Genomic DNA, 18,213 nt, shown 5'->3' on the forward strand with positions numbered 1-18,213 from the left:
GAGAGCACGAAAATGGAGAAGTAATGGGAATTGCTGCGCAATATAGTAGATTAGAAACAAGGTTCTTCAGGAGCAGTTATAAAGACTCAGAGATAGGGGCGTCTGGGTGGCTCAGTTGGTTGAGTGTCCAATTTCAGCTCAGGTCATAATCTCACAGTTCCTGGGTTTGAGCCCTGTGTTGGGCTCTGTGCTGACAATTCAAAGCCTGGAGCCTGCTTCACATTCTGTGTCTCCCTCTGTCTCTGCCCCTCCCCCACTCGCGCGCGCGCGCGCGCGCGCGCGCGCGCGCTCTCTCTCTCTCTCTCTCTCTCTCCGTCAACAATAAATAAACATTAAAAAAAGAGAGAGAGAGAGAGAGAGATATTGCCAGGCATTCAGTAAAGAAATTTGTTTGAAAGTCAGTAGTTATGATCAAAGAACGGTGAAAACCTATTTGATAAGCCCTGAAAGCTATACTTGGAAATTAAAAGTTATAAGAAGTCTAAAAAATCAGTTTCTACTAATACCAGGTATGGATTTATCTCAAGGTTAATCAACAATTCTGATGGAAGTGGCCCTAATCGTTTTGTTAGTATGGTTTAGTGATATGAACAGAAGTATTAAGTCTAATTTCAGAATGTCCATAGTAACTTTAATTTTGTTATATTGCTCAATGCTTCAATTTATTTTTTACCAAATTTATGAAAATGCAAGTTATATATAGTTTAGATATCTGGGCAGATTAGATTGTGAGTGTTGACAGCCCTGTTTTAATTTATAAGTTGTAAACAATTCTTTAAAAAGTGTAACATTGACTTTTTAATTGTCAAAATGACATTTATCTCCACAGCTTATTTCTGCTTTATTCTTTGTTCCTTTTGCCCAGGCATTTATAGCTACTTTTATTGGTTCTTTCTTTTTTCATAGTTGTAATGAGTCTTTTCTCCCCACATACTCATACATTAAAAAATTATGGCCATCCAAATCCTCATTAGTGAATATAAATATTGTTATAAATTAATTTAAGTATAGTTCCACTTTATCAATTTAAAAATGAGATATTGAAGCCTAGAGAAATTGATTTACCAAGAAAGGAAAGAACTAATATTTAAGGAGCACCAACTATATACCAGACACTCTTTTTACATTCTAGTTCTGTGAAGTATGTTTTGTTGTCCCCATTTTACAGATGTTCAGAGGTCAAGAAACTTGCCAAGACCATAAGACTTGTCATGGTGGAGGCAGGATGATAACCCACTTCTGGTGCACAGTCTGGGGTCCTTGCTACTCCTGTCAGCAAACATTAAAAGTCAATCAGCTAAGGCAGTGAGAGAACAAAGGATTAAAAACAAACACTCCAAATATAACAAAGGGTATTTTCTGATTGATAATTTTGTTTTTATTAAAAAAAAAAGACTCAAAGGTAAAAATTATCTTTGGTTGTGTAGCTATTTAAATCACTATTGGGGCACCTGAATAGCTCAGTTCGTTAAGTGTCTGACTCTTGATTTCAGTTCAGGTCATGATCTCATGGTTTGTTAGATCAAGTCCTGGGTCAGGCTCCATGCTCATGGCAAGGAGTCTGCTTGGGATTCTCTTCTCTTCTCTTCTCTTCTCTTCTCTTCTCTTCTCTTCTCTCCTCTCCTCTCCTCTCCTCTCCTCTCCTCTCCTCTCCTCTTCTCTCTCTCTCCCCCTCCCCTGCTCTCTCTCTCTTCCTCTCTCTCTCTCTCTCTCTAAATAAGTAAACATTAAAAAAAAAAATAAATCCCTATTAAAATATGAGACTTGTAGGTATAAAAGCAACATGACCTTTACCTATTTGGGTCTTCTAGTTGATGATGTATGTACAAAAATATAGTCACAGAAAAAACTAGAATATATTTACTATCAGTATAGAGATGGAAAGAATCACGAAGGTCACAGGCATCTTTCCTTTTATTTTCTTTTTGAGAAGTGGTCTCAAGAGATTCTTTAGCTTCTTGCCCTGAGGGTATCCTTGTCATGTTCTTAACACACACACACACACACACACACACACACACACACACACACAATGGAGTACTACGTGGCAATGAGAAAGAATGAAATATGGCCATTTGTAGCAACGTGGATGGAACTGGAGAGTGTGATGCTAAGTAAAATAAGCCATACAGAGAAAGACAGATACCATATGTTGTCACTCTTATGTGGATCCTGAGAAACTTAACAGAAACCCATGGGGGAGGGGAAGGGAAAAAAAAATGAGGTTAGAGTGGGAGAGAGCCAAAGCATAAGAGACTCTTAAAAACTGAGAACAAACTGAGGGTTGATGGTGGGGGTGGGTGGGAGGGAGGGAAGGGTTGGTGATGGGCATTGAGGAGGGCTTCTTTTAGGATGAGCACTGGGTGTTGTATGGAAACCAATTTGACAATAAATTTCATATATTAACACACACACACACACACACACACACACACACACGCACACACACTTTTGCTATCAAAGGTTCATTTGTCCTGGCACATGATTGGCCTCTGATTAAGTTTATTGAGTGGACCAAACTCAGAAGGGATTTGGGTTCTGTGTTAACTTTTTGAATTAAATTTGATGTTTGTGAGAATTAATAGGTTGCTTTTCAGAGTTTTTGAAATGAGATTCCAAAAACCGAAACTGAGCATGATAGAAGTAGGAAAAAGTAGGACTTTGATATATAGTATTATGGTGTATCTGTTCATTTTCTAAGGAAAGGAGGTGCTTAAAATATGTGTGCAAATCTGGGCCTCCATTTGCCCTGCTTATGTCTATTTGTTAACTCTAAATCTTTTATCTAAGCACTTAATCTAATTAAACTATTGGTAACTACCTTTTTGAAGCAAGACACCTTCTCTTTAGTCTCTTGATATTTGAGCCACTGCCATTCTGAATGTGATGACCTAAGGGGTAATCAGATCACCTAAGAGTAGCTTTTCAAATTGTTTTTCAAACATTTCTTTTCTAGAATTCCTTAGTGATGTGTGTTTCCCATTTCATCATCATCTAGGTTTTAACATTTGTACTCTTGATACCATCATATTCATTACAATTTTTTTTTCCCTTAGAAGCCAGAGCTGATTCTGGCAGACACCTAGACAAAGATACTCTTTTTCTCCACCCACCAATCCTCCCCTTCCTTATCCCTGTCTATCCCTGACTTCCCCTCATTGTCCTCCCCTCTTTTTCTCCTTCTCCATTTTGTTTTGTTTCAGTGTACAGGACGATAAAAAATTAGATTGATGATAGGTAGAGGTAGGTGATTCCCTGTAAACATACTATTTAGTGGTAGAAACATTAATTTCTTAGTTACTTCAAATTACTTTGGGTTAGAATCTTACTTTACAAAAGTAGTACATATCTATTATGAGGGGGAATATGATGTAAAGAAAAAAATAAAAGTATTCTCCTATACTTCTTTTAGATAATCTCTATTAATAATGGCTTTCATGTATCTTTCTAAATATCTACTATATATATTTAGGGATATACTTAATGTAACATTAGCCACATTAGTTTCAGATTTATAACATGTACATTTTCTTTTTATTTTCTTTTTAAATTTTTTTTTAACATTTATTTATTTTTGAGAGACAGAGAGAGAGAGAACATGAGCAGGGGAGGGGGAGAGAGAGAGGGAGATTCAGAATTCAAAGTAGGCTCCAGGCTCTGAGCTGTCAGCACAGAGCCCAACGCAGGGCTCGAACCCACAAACCGTGAGATCATGACCTGAATTGAAGTCAGACGCTTAACTGACTGAGCCACCCAGGCACCCTACATTTTCATTTTATGATAGTCTTCTGTAGGTCAGAAAGTATATATAGTATTCATTTGATTCAATTTTAATTCACTTGATATTACTCTAGTATCTCAATTTCTTCTTTTTTAATCAACCTCTGTAAAGGCTCAAAGTTTATCAAAATAGGAGGAAAGAAAATAATACTAGAAGTAATAGATGAGAACACGGATACTAGAGATGGAGAAGACAGGAAATGAAGACATTTGCATCTTATGACTTCAATCTTAGTAATTGGAGTGGTTAGCTATATGTTCTGCCAGGAGAGGTAATGCTCACAGTAATTAGGAATTAAAGCCTGTAGGAAGAAAGTTTAGAGCTCCCCTTACTGTCATGGGAAGTATTGTAACAAATCAATACAGGATTGCCAGACCTGTTGTTACAGACACAGAATGTTACAGATATAGAATGTTACAGATACAGAATGATTTGTAGAGGGCAAAGTGTTTGGTCTGGAACCAGGTGAGAAAAAAGCTAACTGTAGGTCAGCTCTGGTTGGGTAAGAGTACACCGGAGGCCTAGGTGTTCATGGAATCTGTGGGAGTAATAACCAGAGTGTTAATAAAATTGCTTATCATAGCCAGGCACCAGATAATGAACTTTCTTAATGGTTGCCTGCACATCAAATGTAAATCAGGATTTCAACGTAGTCTCTCATAATTTGAGAGAAAGTGTTTTTGCCTCCTTGAAATAGATGGTTGGTTATGAAGAATATTGTTTGAAAGCCATATAACTACTCATACATTAATTACGTTGGTATTTTGTAAGGTACCTTACAGAAGGTTGGTCTGTTTACCAACAAAGCATTATTTGTATGTATATCCCTTTGTTTCCATAGAATATGGGGCACTTTTCTAAACATCCAAACAGTGGAGGGCAGGGGAGAACAGAAAGGAAGTAACTGAAATTTGGAAGTAGCCAAAATATTACATAACATTCTTCTCTCAGTGGGAAAACATATTATCTTTTTTTTTTTTTAAGAACATATTATCTGATTAAATTTCTTTTCTGTTGGACAAATGCTACTGCTGAGATTCCTTTAACTTTTTGTATGGCATTTAAAAAATAATGTAATTTTTTTGTCCTGATCTTTTGCAGAGAACTATAATTGAACTCAGCTTTGTGACTTAATTTTATGTAGAAGAAATACAGAAACAACAACAACAGTTATTAAGGTTAGGTGACTTAGTCAAGTCTGCCAAGTGTTTGTGTGTAGAATAGAACCTTTGGAAAGTGTATTGAATTATTTGTTTTTTAATTTTGTTAGCATAGCTCTGCAGCTTATTCTTCATCCCTGACCCTAAGTCTTGAGAAGATGGTTCTTCTGTTTTTCAGTCTGAGTTTCACTTCTTTTCTTGCTCTGTGATGATTGACCATAAGATCATGTTTCTTTCAGGGGAAAAGCTTGAACTCAGCCACTGGGGTTCTGATTTATCGTGACAGATTGCAGCGTGGAATTAAATGAGGCTTTAGACCAGAAGGGGTCTTGAGAATTCCTTCCCTGCCCTTCTGGTATCCTGTCACCACCCTTATTTCACGATACTTCTGATGTGCTACACACATATCCCAAAAAACCAAGCAATTTTCAGACGCAATTAGGTCTGAATGTCTATTTAAGAGTAATTTGTTAATGGCATATGCATTGCTAAGCAGAGCCACGAACATCTAAAGCACCTGCATTTAGGTTCACAGCACCCTCACAATTTTTTTCAGAGAAGTAGTCTATTTGCTTATGTAACTAAAGGGTCCATTCTGGTGGTATTTTTTAAAACAAAAAATGTCTACTGCAAAGGAAAACTGATGTTTCCACTTGGAGAGACATTTAATTGCTTGTAATTGAAAGTGATGCTTCTCTAGTTTTTTTGTTCTTTGTTTTAAGATCCCACATTCTGTTACAGTAAAAGTTGTTCTTCCTCTAACCCATTAAATCTTTGGGAGAAAAATGGACTCCCCAGTAAAATAAGCCATCTTTATCCTCTTTATATCCTTTTTATAGGAATATCCCTCACCACCACTGCCCTTTTTTTAGGATTACATGATGCTATTTACAAGTGCCTCAGCCTTCAAAAAGCTTTTCGCCTTTTAGCCACTGCTTCACCTCAAGATTTATTAGACTTTCCTAACTTTTTTAAGCCTGGAGCTACTGAGTACTGTACTGGGATTGTATCAAACCTAGTTAGGCCAACAATTAACATGTATTTCTGATTTGGTCTTTTGCATATACATTATTTTATCTTCCTGATTTTAAGATGGTGGGACATATATTTCCATGTCCATATTCTTGAGTCATCTTGAAATAAAAAATATAGTTCTTTTTAAAATTCTCTTTAGAATTTAGTACATTCTTTTGTACATGCAAACAAATACTGCCAATATAATCATTAAAACAAATTAGTGCCTATGGGGCGCCTGGGTGGAGCAGCCAGGTCACGATCTCGCGGTCCGTGAGTTTGAGCCCCGCGTCAGGCTCTGGGCTGATGGCTCGGAGCCTGCAGCCTGCTTCCGATTCTGTGTCTCCCTCTCTCTCTGACCCTCCCCCGTTCATGCTCTGTCTCTCTCTCTGTCCCAAAAAAAAAAAAAAAAAAAAAAAAAAAAAAATTAGTGCCTATTCCTTATTAGTTTTGTTATTGTTTCACTAAAAAATATACAGTACCATTGAAATAGTTACACATTTTAAAGGTAAGTTTTGATTAATCCCAGTCATTCTGAATTATCAAGTTAGAGCAGAATTACTCTTGTGGAATCTATGTCCCCATACTTACCTCTTCTGATTTTAAAGAAGATGATTGTTTGATTGAATTCAGAATTTAAGAGGGTAAAGGACATCTGGTCACTGCAGGTCAGCTCTGCCACTAAGTCCAACCAGTTGGTTACTGATTATCTACCCTGCTTTAGAGACACTCATGGCAGATTCGGTTACATATAAGTGAGTTGTTCAGTCCATGTGGCTTGGTCTAGGTGTTCTAAGATTTTAATTTGCAGGGTATATTATATCACACAGTGATTTTAAAAATAAGAAAGGAGTCACAGGAAAGCAGTGAAAAAGAGAAAAGGATTTAAAGGACCAGAGAAATTAGTATGAATAAGATAATGTCTGAGAGAGAATAATCAAAATGAACGGCTCTTACAGAATCATGTAATCATTTTTTTTTTCAGAATCATGTAATCATTTTATTGTACCTCCTTCATGTCTGTCTTTAAACCATTCCTGTATTCTCGATTTCTCATTCCTTGAAACAAGATTTTTATTTGAGTGTTTATTTGTTTTGAGAGACAGACAGAGAGAGAGCGTGCGCATGTGTGCGTGCGAGCAGGGGGAGGGGCAGAGAGAGAGAGGGAGAGAGAACATCTCAAGCAGGCTCCGCCCCATCAGCACAGAGTCTGATGTGGGGCTGTATCCCACAAAATGTGAGATCGTGATCTGAGCCAAAATCAAGAGTGAGACACTTAACTGACTGAGCCACCCAGGCACCCCTTGAAACAAGATTTTTTTTTAATGTGTAAATAAGAGGACTTTTAGAATGATGTTGTGAGTCAGAAAGTGCTCTCTCCTGAATTTCCTCATAATATCTCTGCCTGTTTCTGGTGTCCATTTCGTCTCTTAATTGTAATTATTTGAAATAATTTTAATTTCTCAGGATTCTAATTTTCAATTAATGCTAAAAGCGAAAATCCTTAGTTAAAACTATAAGTTATTGACCCATTTCAGTGTCCTGTTGATTATTGGGAACTAAGGGGAAACTTAGTTTCTTAGTATTTAGTTTCTTAATACTGAGATGGACCATAAGAGTGGTTTCTTCATGCTGCCCCGCTGAAGGTGTACTTCAGAGAACTTTCCAGCATCTGAGAATGATGGGCATAGAAGCTAAAAGGAATTCTACTACTTGATGTTTACCCTGTGTCTTCAATTGCTTTCAAGACTTTATTTTTCAGTTTAAACCGTAACCCACATGGTAATTGTGATCTACATGTTTATGAATTTTTAATTCTGTAAAACATTGACATTTTGTTCTTTAAAAATAACTCCATAAAGAATTTATTATTGGTAGTTTTTTCTTGAAGGTACTAGAGGTGTAGCAATTGTGTTTATTTAAAATAAAGATTCCCAGTGCCGCGCTAGTCTCAGTCTGGTGAAGCTTTTCCGTCGCTTGCAGAGATTCGCCGGGTCATGGTGCCAGCCTGACTGAGAAAGGGACGCTCCTGGGAGACGAATGAGGAACCACCTCCTCCTGCTGTTCAAGTACAGGGGCCTGGTCCACAAAAGAAAGAAAAGCAAAAGACAAGAATGGCTAAATTCGTCATCTGCCCAGCCCCTGCCACCCACTGCAGTGACATCCTGCGGCTGATCAAGGAACTGGCCAAATAAGAATATATGGAAGAGCAAGTAGCATTAACTGAAAAAGATCTATTAGAGGATGGTTTCGGAGAGCACCCTTTCTACCACTGCCTGGTTGCAGAAGTGCCCAAGGAGCACCGGCTTCTGGAAGGACGCAGCGTTGTTGGTGTTGCCATGTACTAGTTTACGTATGACCTGCGGATTGGCACACTGTTGTATCTTGAGGACTTATTCATAATGAGTGATTACAGAGGCTTTGGCATAGGATCACAGATTCTGAAGAACCTAAGCCAGGTTGCGATGAAATGTTGCTGCAGCAGCGTGCACTTCTTGGTAGCAGAATGGAACGAACCATCTATCAATTTCTACAAAAGAAGAGGTGCTTCTCATCTGTACAGCAAAGAGGGATGGAGACCCTTCAAGATAGACAAAGAGTATTTGCTAAAAATGGCAGGAGAGGAGTGAGGAATGCTGGTGCAGAAAATGACAGCTTCCATTCTATTTTAGATTAAATTCTCAACTGATCTTGCTTTCTATCCTGTTTGTGGTCAAATAATAGAATGAACACCCATTCCAAAGCTTTATTACCAGTGGCGTAGTTTGCATATTTGAAATGCGGTCTGTTTAAGATGGTAGTCTTGTATGCCGTTTGGAGTCTCCTTGAACATCTTTTGATAAACAACAAGATGGTGTGATCTTGATGTATATGAAAAAGACTTCATTCTTGTGAGTCATTTAAGTGTGTACAATGTACACACTGGTACTTAAGAGTTTCTGTTTTAATTTGTTTTTAATAAACTCCCCTTTGATTTAAAAATAAAATAAAAACATAAAAAGGTTCCCTAGAGTAGTGGTTCTCAAACTTTAGTAGTGTGTCTGAGTCATCTAGAGGAATTTTTAAAACACAGAGTGTTGGGTGCTATTAGTCATATTACTGATTCAGCAACCGTGGGATGAGGCCAGAGACTTTGCATTTCCAACAAGTTCCCAGGTGGTGCTAAAACTGCTGGTCCTGAAACCATACTTTGAGAGGCACTGAGTACAGTATTGATTGCAGAAGTCTGAGACAAAGCTGAATCTCATCTGTGCTGAATGAATGCTGAGTTGCTTGTAATGCAAGCAGAGTCATTCTACCTATTGGATGAGTACCAACGATGAGCATTTAATGCAGTGTCATATTTTATTTATTTTCATAGATTGGAGCATATGATCAACAAATATGGGAAAAATCTGTTGAGCAAAGAGAAATCAAGGTAACAAGTTTATTTCATTTTGTATATTCTAAAACATAGTTCTATAAGTTGATTATTAACCACATTTTAATTTATATCTTTCCATATACTTTTAATTAAAGTACTTTTAAATAACGAGATAAACTCCAAAGTTTTAAATAAAGAGGTAAACTCTTATGCTGGCATAATCATGTGTCTTTACCTCTGATGATTTATTTATTTATTGTTTTTGCTTTTTAGCATCTTTCTGTTCTTTTAAAATTTAATTTCTTATGATTATTTTTTTATCAGCTGTCTGTCTTCCCCTTTCACTTGTCACCTTATACTTCTAGTTTGCTTTTCCTCCCTTTTGATGCTGTCATTGCTCTGTACAGTTTATTAAACTGGTAAGTGTTTCAGGACTTTTCCCGCCTGAGTGATCCTGTCAAATGCCGCTCTGCTTCATTGAGATCCGCTTTTGGTGCTACTAACAAGAATGACTTGGACGCAAATAGTTTCGCTGAAAAGTTAGTCATTTTTTAAAAGAACTTAGGAAAATAAGGCATTAATTAAAGTGTTTTTGTGTTAGGTGGTTTTCATGTAATCACTTATGCTGATAAGACATTGTCATAGGCTCCTTGCTAGCATGAAAACTATTTTTTAACCAAATTTATTCTGTTTCTCAGCAGTTGCTCTTTTTTGATAATATTTATATTTTTCATTTGCATAGATAATACTAATCTGTGTGTTCCTGCACGAGCTAAATTTAATCTGAGCCCAGAGAATGTTACTTTAGCTGCTTGACATTTTCTATCTTGTATAGAAAGATGTATATTAGACTGGAAACCAGTTTTAATAGTTACTTAAAAAAAATCTCAGTGTTTAGACAATTTAGTCATCTATGATAAAGGGCAAGGTTCTTTGCCATTGGTCATTTTTAATCTTTAAACTTTTCATGAAGAATTAAAGTTGGTGTAAACACCTAGTATGTTAAATATAGGATTAAATCATGGGGACAAAAAGATGGAATGGATTTTATTTTTGTAGTAAGATACATAATTACAAATGTGATCAGTTCAGTTAGGCAAGGGAGGTGTAGGTCTGTGATGGGGAGCGCAGGGGGAGGCATCCCCGGGGAGGTTAAGAAAGACTGCATAGAGGAAGTGACTCATGAGCCGAGTTTGACAGACGTTAGGGAGAATGAGGAAAACATTCCAGACAGAATGGAGAGCATATGAAAATAAATATGCAAGAAGGAAGGAACATGACTGACTGAGGAATCCTCAAGAGCTTGGTTGATAATAGGGTGGATGGAGGAAGGAAATTGGAACGGTTAGGCACGAAACTAGAAAGGAAAATGGGAGTCAGATCACGGAGGGGCTTGACTGCCTTACCTGCCAAGTTTGAATATAATCTGGAATACAGTGAGGGAGACATGGATGGATTTTATTTTATTTTATTTTATTATTTTTTTAAAAAGAGAACTTTTTATAACTTTGATGTGCAGCAAATTCAGCAGCATACATTTAGCCCAGTTTGGTGGCCAATTCTTTAGCCTTTGCCTTTTCTAACTTGACAGTGTGAGCCACTGCCTTTGGACCCAGGACCCAGGATAGTGGATCTCATCATCATATCTGTCATTGTAACTGGTCCTAATAGCTTCCACCTGCTTAGCCAGAGCTTCTTTGTCTTCCCAGTTAACCTGTGTGAAGGCAACAGTGGTGCAGATCTTCCTATGGACCAGACACCCTAGCCTGGCCTTTCCCTTGATGATGCAGTAGGGAACCCCCCTCTTGATGACACAGGGCAGGCAGGAAGACAACCAGCTCAGTGGGATCCACATGATTTGCAGTCACCACTGGCTGAGCTTTCTTATTTTCCACCAAGGTGGTGACAGTATTAACCCCAGCTCAAAGGACAAGCGACCTCTTAGAGGGGACATCACCTTTGCTGGCAGCTTTCTTCTCAGCCTAGGGCATCAGTCTCTGCTTCTTCTCTTGCTTTGTCTCTGTTGTGTGTCGGGGGTGGGGGTGGGCAGTATAAGTAGTTGAGCAGCTATTTGATGGTCGAGGGCCCGGGAGAGCTGGTTAATTGTGGGAGGCACTTTTAGACATTTATAGAGAATGGCCCTTTGCCATTACAGCTGGATGTAGTGGGGCCATTTAACAAAGCAGATGAGGTCTCTTTTGGTCTGGATATCCTGTCCAGTGCCAAAATTCTTGGGCCTTTTCTCACATAGGGGATTGACCACCTTCTTGACCTCCTGCTTCTGCATGACAGCAGGAGGGGGCGGGGGCAACTAGCCTCCCCTTAGCCTTTTTTCCTTTCAGCATCTTGGATGCCTGGAGCTGTGCTACTTTGATTTTTAAAAATTTTATTTGAGTATAGTTGACATGCACTGTTACATTAACTTAAGGTGCATCGTATTTTAGTGACTTGGCAAATTCATACGTTGTGCTATGTTCACCACAAGTATAGCTACCATCTGTCCCATTGCGTCACTGTTACAGTAGCACTGACTGTATTCCTTATGCTCTGCTTTTTATTCCCATGACTTACTCATTCCATACTGGAGGCCTGTATCTCCCTTTCCTCTTTACCTGTTTTGTCCAACTCTCCCTACTCCTTACCCCTGCCCCCCCCACCCCAGCAATCATTAGTTTGTTCTCTGCGTTTATAGGTCTGGTTCTGCTTTTTTATTCTTTTTTTTTTTTTTTAAGATTCCATTTATAAGTAGAATCATATGGTATTTCCTTTTTTTAATTTAAAGTCAAGTTAGTTAACACATAGTGTAATAGTGGTTTCAAGAGTAGAATTTAATGATTCATCATTTACATATAACACCCACCCAGTGCTCATCCCAACAAGTGCCCTCCTTAATGCCTATCACCCATTTAACCCATCCCCCCCCCCACCTACCTCCCCACCAGCAACCCTGTTTGTTCTCTCTTATGGTTTGCCTCCCTATCTGTTTTTAGACATTGAAGGATTTTAAGCCGAAAAAGTTGCCTGATTAAATTTATGTTTTAGAAACTTGGCTTAGGCAGCACTGAGTGTGATGGGAAATATTACAAGAGGAGCAGATTTAAAATTGTGCTTTAGAAATATCCAGGTGGTACTTGAGAGAGAGATTTGGGAGTCCTTGGTATGAATGTGTGTATATCTAGGAATGTGTATATGTATGCTATGTGTATTATATAACATATCATATAATACAGCTATAGGAATGAGGGGATTTCCATTGGATGATGAGAGGAAAAGGCTGAGAATAGAACACAGGGAAACATCAACATGTAATAGGTAAAGAGGGAGATATAAGTGGAGAGTAAGAGATCCATGACACAATAGTCTGGCAAGACTATCAGGAAAAGTAGGAATAGTCAAGCAAGTAATGAGCAGCATACAGGTTTAGTAAGATGCCTTGAAACCTCTTAAGCTGCTCAGTACAAATAACTGCATTCCTCATTTTTAGAACTATTTTAATGCCTAAGCAGAGGTTAGGGTAAAGGAGGGTTACTTATTTATTCCTTTGTGCACTGACAGGATGAACTTGGAGAAGACTAAGAACTATAACTTTTTTTCTGGAATATGTCTCCCTTTAAAGATAGTACTTTATAATTGAAGAATTAAAAATGGTATTAAAACTTACTCTTGTTATTTTGAATTAAATAAAGGGGCCAATTTGTTGACAAGTCTTAAATATTCCATTCTTGCTAAACATTTTAGTGGAGGCAAATTGTTTGTAGTGTAAAATAATTTTGCATTTACTCTAAGGAAGGTAGAGAAATAGCTGCTGTGTATTAATATAATATTTGATTTAAAGCACCTGGTGCTTCGAAAACACTGTACGGAATGTGTTGAGTTTGTCCTCTGTAATCGATTGTCTCTCTGTCATGGCAGTGAGCAGCAACTAAAGAAACCAAAGAAAGCCATAAAAGTAAATTCTTTGGAAATGTTTATTTTTTTAATTGAGACCTTTAGTTGATATTGCCAAAGTTTTTTGTAAGTTACAGATTATTTTTTTCTTAAACATTTTAGAAATTATAACTGAAAACTTACATTTTCTGATCACCTTAACCCAAATTTAAAAGTTAATGTGGAATTTCTCCCAGCTTTAGTGCTTACTAGAGTTTCAAAACTTCAATAAAAAGAACCATGCTATTTAAAGTCATTATAGAGGAAAAACAGGATGGGGAAAACTAAATAGGATTTCTGGAAAGTGAAACTGATGGTTACGTCCTTTGGTGGAGTCTAAGTATTATAATAGTTCCATGCATGGGAAGTCTGCATCATTGAACAGAAGTACTTTCTAAATTTAAGCAGCTGTTTTAAGCTTTTTGGCTCAACATTATCTGTGTGTACTTACAGATTTAAAAAAATTCAAAACTTCATATAATTTGTGTCATTGCACCTTAGGAAGGTACTATGAGAGTTTAAGTATTTATTCAATAAAGAATATATTATTTGGATTCTTAGAGATTAATTATATTTCTAATACTTAGTTGTTTCTACTTTCTAGTTTGATCAGTAAACTAGAAAATCTTATTAATTAATTTTAATAAAAATTATTAACATCTTTTATTTTAAACTAACTTGGTTTTTATTTTTTGTTCATTTAAACTTTTGGTGGTCCATAATTATAGTTAGTACCTGAAAGCTATGCTATTTTGTTTGAATATAGTCTACTCTAAACCAATTAAAAATTTTTCCAACTTAAAATATCTACTTAATTAAAATCAGATTTTTTGAATGCTCACCTGTGGGTGCTAATATCTTTTATTTTTGTGATTGAAATAATTAATGTTAGAAGATTTATCAGTGAAATTTTTCTTTGTTTTTCTTTTTTTAACACTAAATAGTCTGATAGGTTACCTTGAAGGGGAGTTTTATCAAAACTGGCAATTATGCTATGATTCTACAATGTAGCTCAAAATAAATATTTTAATAAAATATAAAATAAGAAATGAACCACATAAAAAAGGTCAAGAAGAATGAATCTTGTGTTGTTGAAAAACAACATAATTGCAGAAATCAAGATAATTTACTGTTCCACTCAAAGGACTTTAAGTTCTTAAAACAATCTTTAGAAATTATAGGTACATAGCAGTAAATTAAGCTTCAGGTTTGCCATAAAACATTGGCAATAAGATTATTTTCAAATTATCAGGAAAATAATGTGTAAAAGAAGTAAATCAAAGTATGTTACTGTTTTCAAATTTGTTGGCACTAATAAAGATTAAATCTCAAACTTTTTTCTACATCTAGTGCTCTATTAAAGAAATTTTGTTTTTCCGTATGTGTATTGTTAGAATTGTTTTCCCAATTTGCAAAATAATGGGAGTGATTTATAGTTCTGCTAGCCACTCGATCATGACGTTAGAATGGGAATACAGATGGAGTCAGTTCTCGTTATTTGCAGGAGTTGTGTAAAGTCACCACAAACACTGAACTAGCAGATACTGACCGTTGCTCCATCTCTAGTCACAACTCTTTTGTCAACCAATCAGTACTTATACTTGGTTTTTGTATGTTTCTGTTGAAAGGCATCTTATTTAATATATATTGTTGATTCACTAACACTGAACTCATGGCCAACGACAGTATGACTCATGTCCGAACAAAGCTTATGGAGCACATGTTTTCTCAGTGAGGCACCTCTCAGCCTTCTTATACTCACTTCAGCACTGTGCTTGAGGGCAATTTTAAACAACAAAAATACCAACAAGAAGCATAAAAAAAGCAAAAACCAGCACTTTGTGAAAACAGACTGTGAAAGGATGCATATTTACAGCATGAGAACTGAAATAAGAAGGCAGATTGTTGCCTTGTTTGACTTCAGATGGGAATGTGCACATTGGGTGACTCAAATTTTTTGCCAGTCTTACTTTGTGCATGTCTGCAAATGACTGCAAAAGCACAGCAAGTATTGATTTGGGGTTACAAATAAATTCTGTGAGCAGGTAAATCTGCAAATACAGAATCTATGAATATGAAGATTGACTATATATATAAAATTACCATGGCTGTGTCTTCAGTCCTGACTCTTTTGTTTTTGTACCTGCCAGTGGTTTTCAGCTTCACATGGACAACTATTCGAAGGGGTTCTAAGGTTAATTGCTTCTTGATTTCAGGGTACATTTTTGATTTAAACATCTCTGTTAATTCTGAGCTCAAATAGTCTCCTTTTCTATGTTTCAGATGCAAACAGTACTTAACTAAACGATTACCTTACGGGTCATTGTTATTTGGATTAGGACCAAACAGAATTTATTACAAAGTTACCTGATTAACTGAATGAATAGTAAACAAATTACCTACACACTGTGTCATATTTCAGCACTTGACTCCTAAAGAATTTAGTCTAAGCTCTTCCAATTCTTAACATCCCTTTTTAAGTTATAAAGTGTGATTTTTTTTTTTTTTCAGTGATTTTGATCTCTGCCTCTGCTCCTGCTCCATACACTGATGGCAGAAACTTAATCTTAGTGTTCAGTAATTCTGGGTTTAAACTAATTCAATTCATGATTCCTGCTTTCCCTCCTCTTCCTCCTGGGCATGGCATCTAAGTTCTAAGGTGATTAGGTGGCATTGTGGTCTCATTGGTGGTTGGCATGTGAACGTAGTGGCGACCCTGAGATCTGCATCATCCTTTCCGGGTCTCAGCTAGTATCACCCCCACATGCTGGCATCTGCTGAGAAGTCTGCATCCCTGTCTGTCCCCAGCTTTGTGATCTTCTGCTTCCTGCAGCCACACCCCCAACATCACACCTTGAGGGCTTTTCAGGGCCACTGCTCTCCCAGCCAGCCCCACCCAGTATACTCTCCTGTGCAGATCTGGGGCCAACACAGTCTCCTGGACCGTCTCAGGCTTTACATCCAAATTGAGTTCTGGTTATGATAGTCTTTGTTTTAGAATTTTACTTTTAGTAATAAACAGACCTCACATGTTACACACATCCCTAAATGTATCCTTTTGGAAAGTAATAAAATTTATTACAATACTACAGTTATGTTCCAATTGTAACAAATATGTGATGTGTTATATTTTTGTCCAGTGTATTACTTACAGGGTTTTTTTAATTGAAATCTTTAGAATTTGATTATTTTCTGTTGTTCTGGATTTAAAAATATGTAAATTGAATTCTACTTTTTTATTGAGGTATAATTGACATATAAGATTATATTCTAAGTGTACAACATAATGATTCAATATTTTTATATATTGAGAAATATATGTATTGAGAAATGATACCACAATAAGTAGTTAACATCCATCCCCATACATATTTCCAAAGATTTTTTTTTCTTATGATGAGAACTTTAAGATCTACTCCCTTACCAATCCTACTTTTAATATATTATAGGGTTTAAGGAATAAACCAAAGAAAACAGCGCATGTGAAACCAGACCTCATAGATGTTGATCTTGTAAGAGGTGAGTCTTGAATAAATAACAGCTTAATGCAATTAGAAATTGACCCTGAAGAAACATTATTCAAAGTGGGTTAAATATATATGTAGAGATAAAAGAAATGTGAGCCGAAATGAAGGTGGGAATAGTACAAGAAAGACATAGTGGAAGTATTTAAATACCATTGACTAGTCTTTCTCCCCACTAAAGATCAGTCCAAGAAATAAAAGAAAAGCAGCTTGTGTTTGCCTAGCCAACTATATGGCTTGTTTATAAAAATTTAAGTGGTAATTTTTAATTTCTAATTGGAACTGACCTTTGAACATTGTCTTGTATTTATAAAATATCTGGGAGAAATTCTGCTGTTATTTCAGTTAAAATGGTTTCTTTCAGAGTACCTAAGTTAATAAGATAGCACTAAGAATGTTTTTAAAAGTGCCTACCACCCAAAATTGGGCATTTCTCACTCATAGTATAGTGCAAACTAAAATTATACATGGTTTTCTCTGTCCTTCAAATGTTGAAATATTTTCTCTAAGGAAATTAAAGAATGATGCATGTATTTTGTCATTTTATTTGACTTTTTTCAGGGTCTGCATTTGCTAAGGCAAAACCTGAAAGTCCTTGGACTTCTCTGACTAGAAAGGGAATTGTTCGAGTTGTGTTTTTTCCCTTTTTCTTCCGGTGGTGGTTACAAGTAACATCAAAAGTCATCTTTTTCTGGCTTCTTGTCCTTTATCTTCTTCAAGGTATAGTTAAGTGATAGAAATTCATTTTGCTTTTAACTTTCAGAATGTTATGTTTTTAGGCTTACTAAGGATTTTGAGAAAACATATACTAATTATATGGAGTATGAAGATACACATTTGTTGTGATATTTCATTTAATAAGACACAGCTGGTTTGGTGTTAAAAATGTTTGAGAAAACAGTTATGTTCCATTATAATTTTTATGAAAACTTGAATTTGCAAATGGCTAAAGAAAAACACAAATTGAGAGTAATTTAACAATTAGAAAGTTTCTTCAAAATGCACATACATATCACATGTACCTACCACACCAGTCTTTTTTTTTTTCTTAAGTTTATTTATTTTGAGAGAGGGAGAGTGTGTGTGCATGTGGGCACACAGTGGGGGAGGGGCAAAGAGAGAGGAAGACAGAGAATCCCAAGCAGACTCCATGCTGTCAGCCCAGATCACCACACGGGGCTCAATCTCACAAACAGGGAGATCATGACCTGAGTCAAAATCCAGAATCAGACTCTTAACCAACTCAGCCATCCAGGCACTCCCACACCAGTCTTTTTGTATACAAGCTATGTGAGTTCATTTTTCCTGTATCAGCTATAGTTTCTCTTTTCTTCTAACCACCATATTTGGAGACTGTCCTCATTCTGTATTGAGAGTCTGTGTGCCAGGCAGTATTCTGAGTGCTTTTCAGAGTCTCACTTAATTCTAACAACCGCACGGTGA

At 36.6% G+C, this 18,213-nt stretch overlaps 1 protein-coding gene and 1 pseudogene across 4 annotated transcripts in view; both read left to right on the top strand.

Moving 5' to 3' along the window:
• Positions 1-18,213, top strand: part of PHTF2 (putative homeodomain transcription factor 2) — a 126,003-nt gene that overhangs the window by 60,195 nt on the left and 47,595 nt on the right. For all 4 annotated transcript variants that reach the window (XM_060632317.3, XM_060632318.3, XM_078442535.2 and 1 more), the window contains exons 3-5: positions 9,317-9,373; positions 16,696-16,765; positions 17,332-17,490. In XM_060632317.3, coding sequence (XP_060488300.3) covers positions 9,317-9,373; positions 16,696-16,765; positions 17,332-17,490 — 286 coding nt within the window. The remainder of the gene's footprint in view (positions 1-9,316; positions 9,374-16,695; positions 16,766-17,331; positions 17,491-18,213) is intronic.
• Positions 7,882-9,309, top strand: LOC144615635 (diamine acetyltransferase 1 pseudogene; annotated as a pseudogene).

Source organism: Panthera onca, chromosome A2, assembly GCF_046562875.1.
Source record: "Panthera onca isolate mPanOnc1 chromosome A2, mPanOnc1 haplotype 2, whole genome shotgun sequence".
Lineage (NCBI taxonomy): Eukaryota > Metazoa > Chordata > Mammalia > Carnivora > Felidae > Panthera > Panthera onca.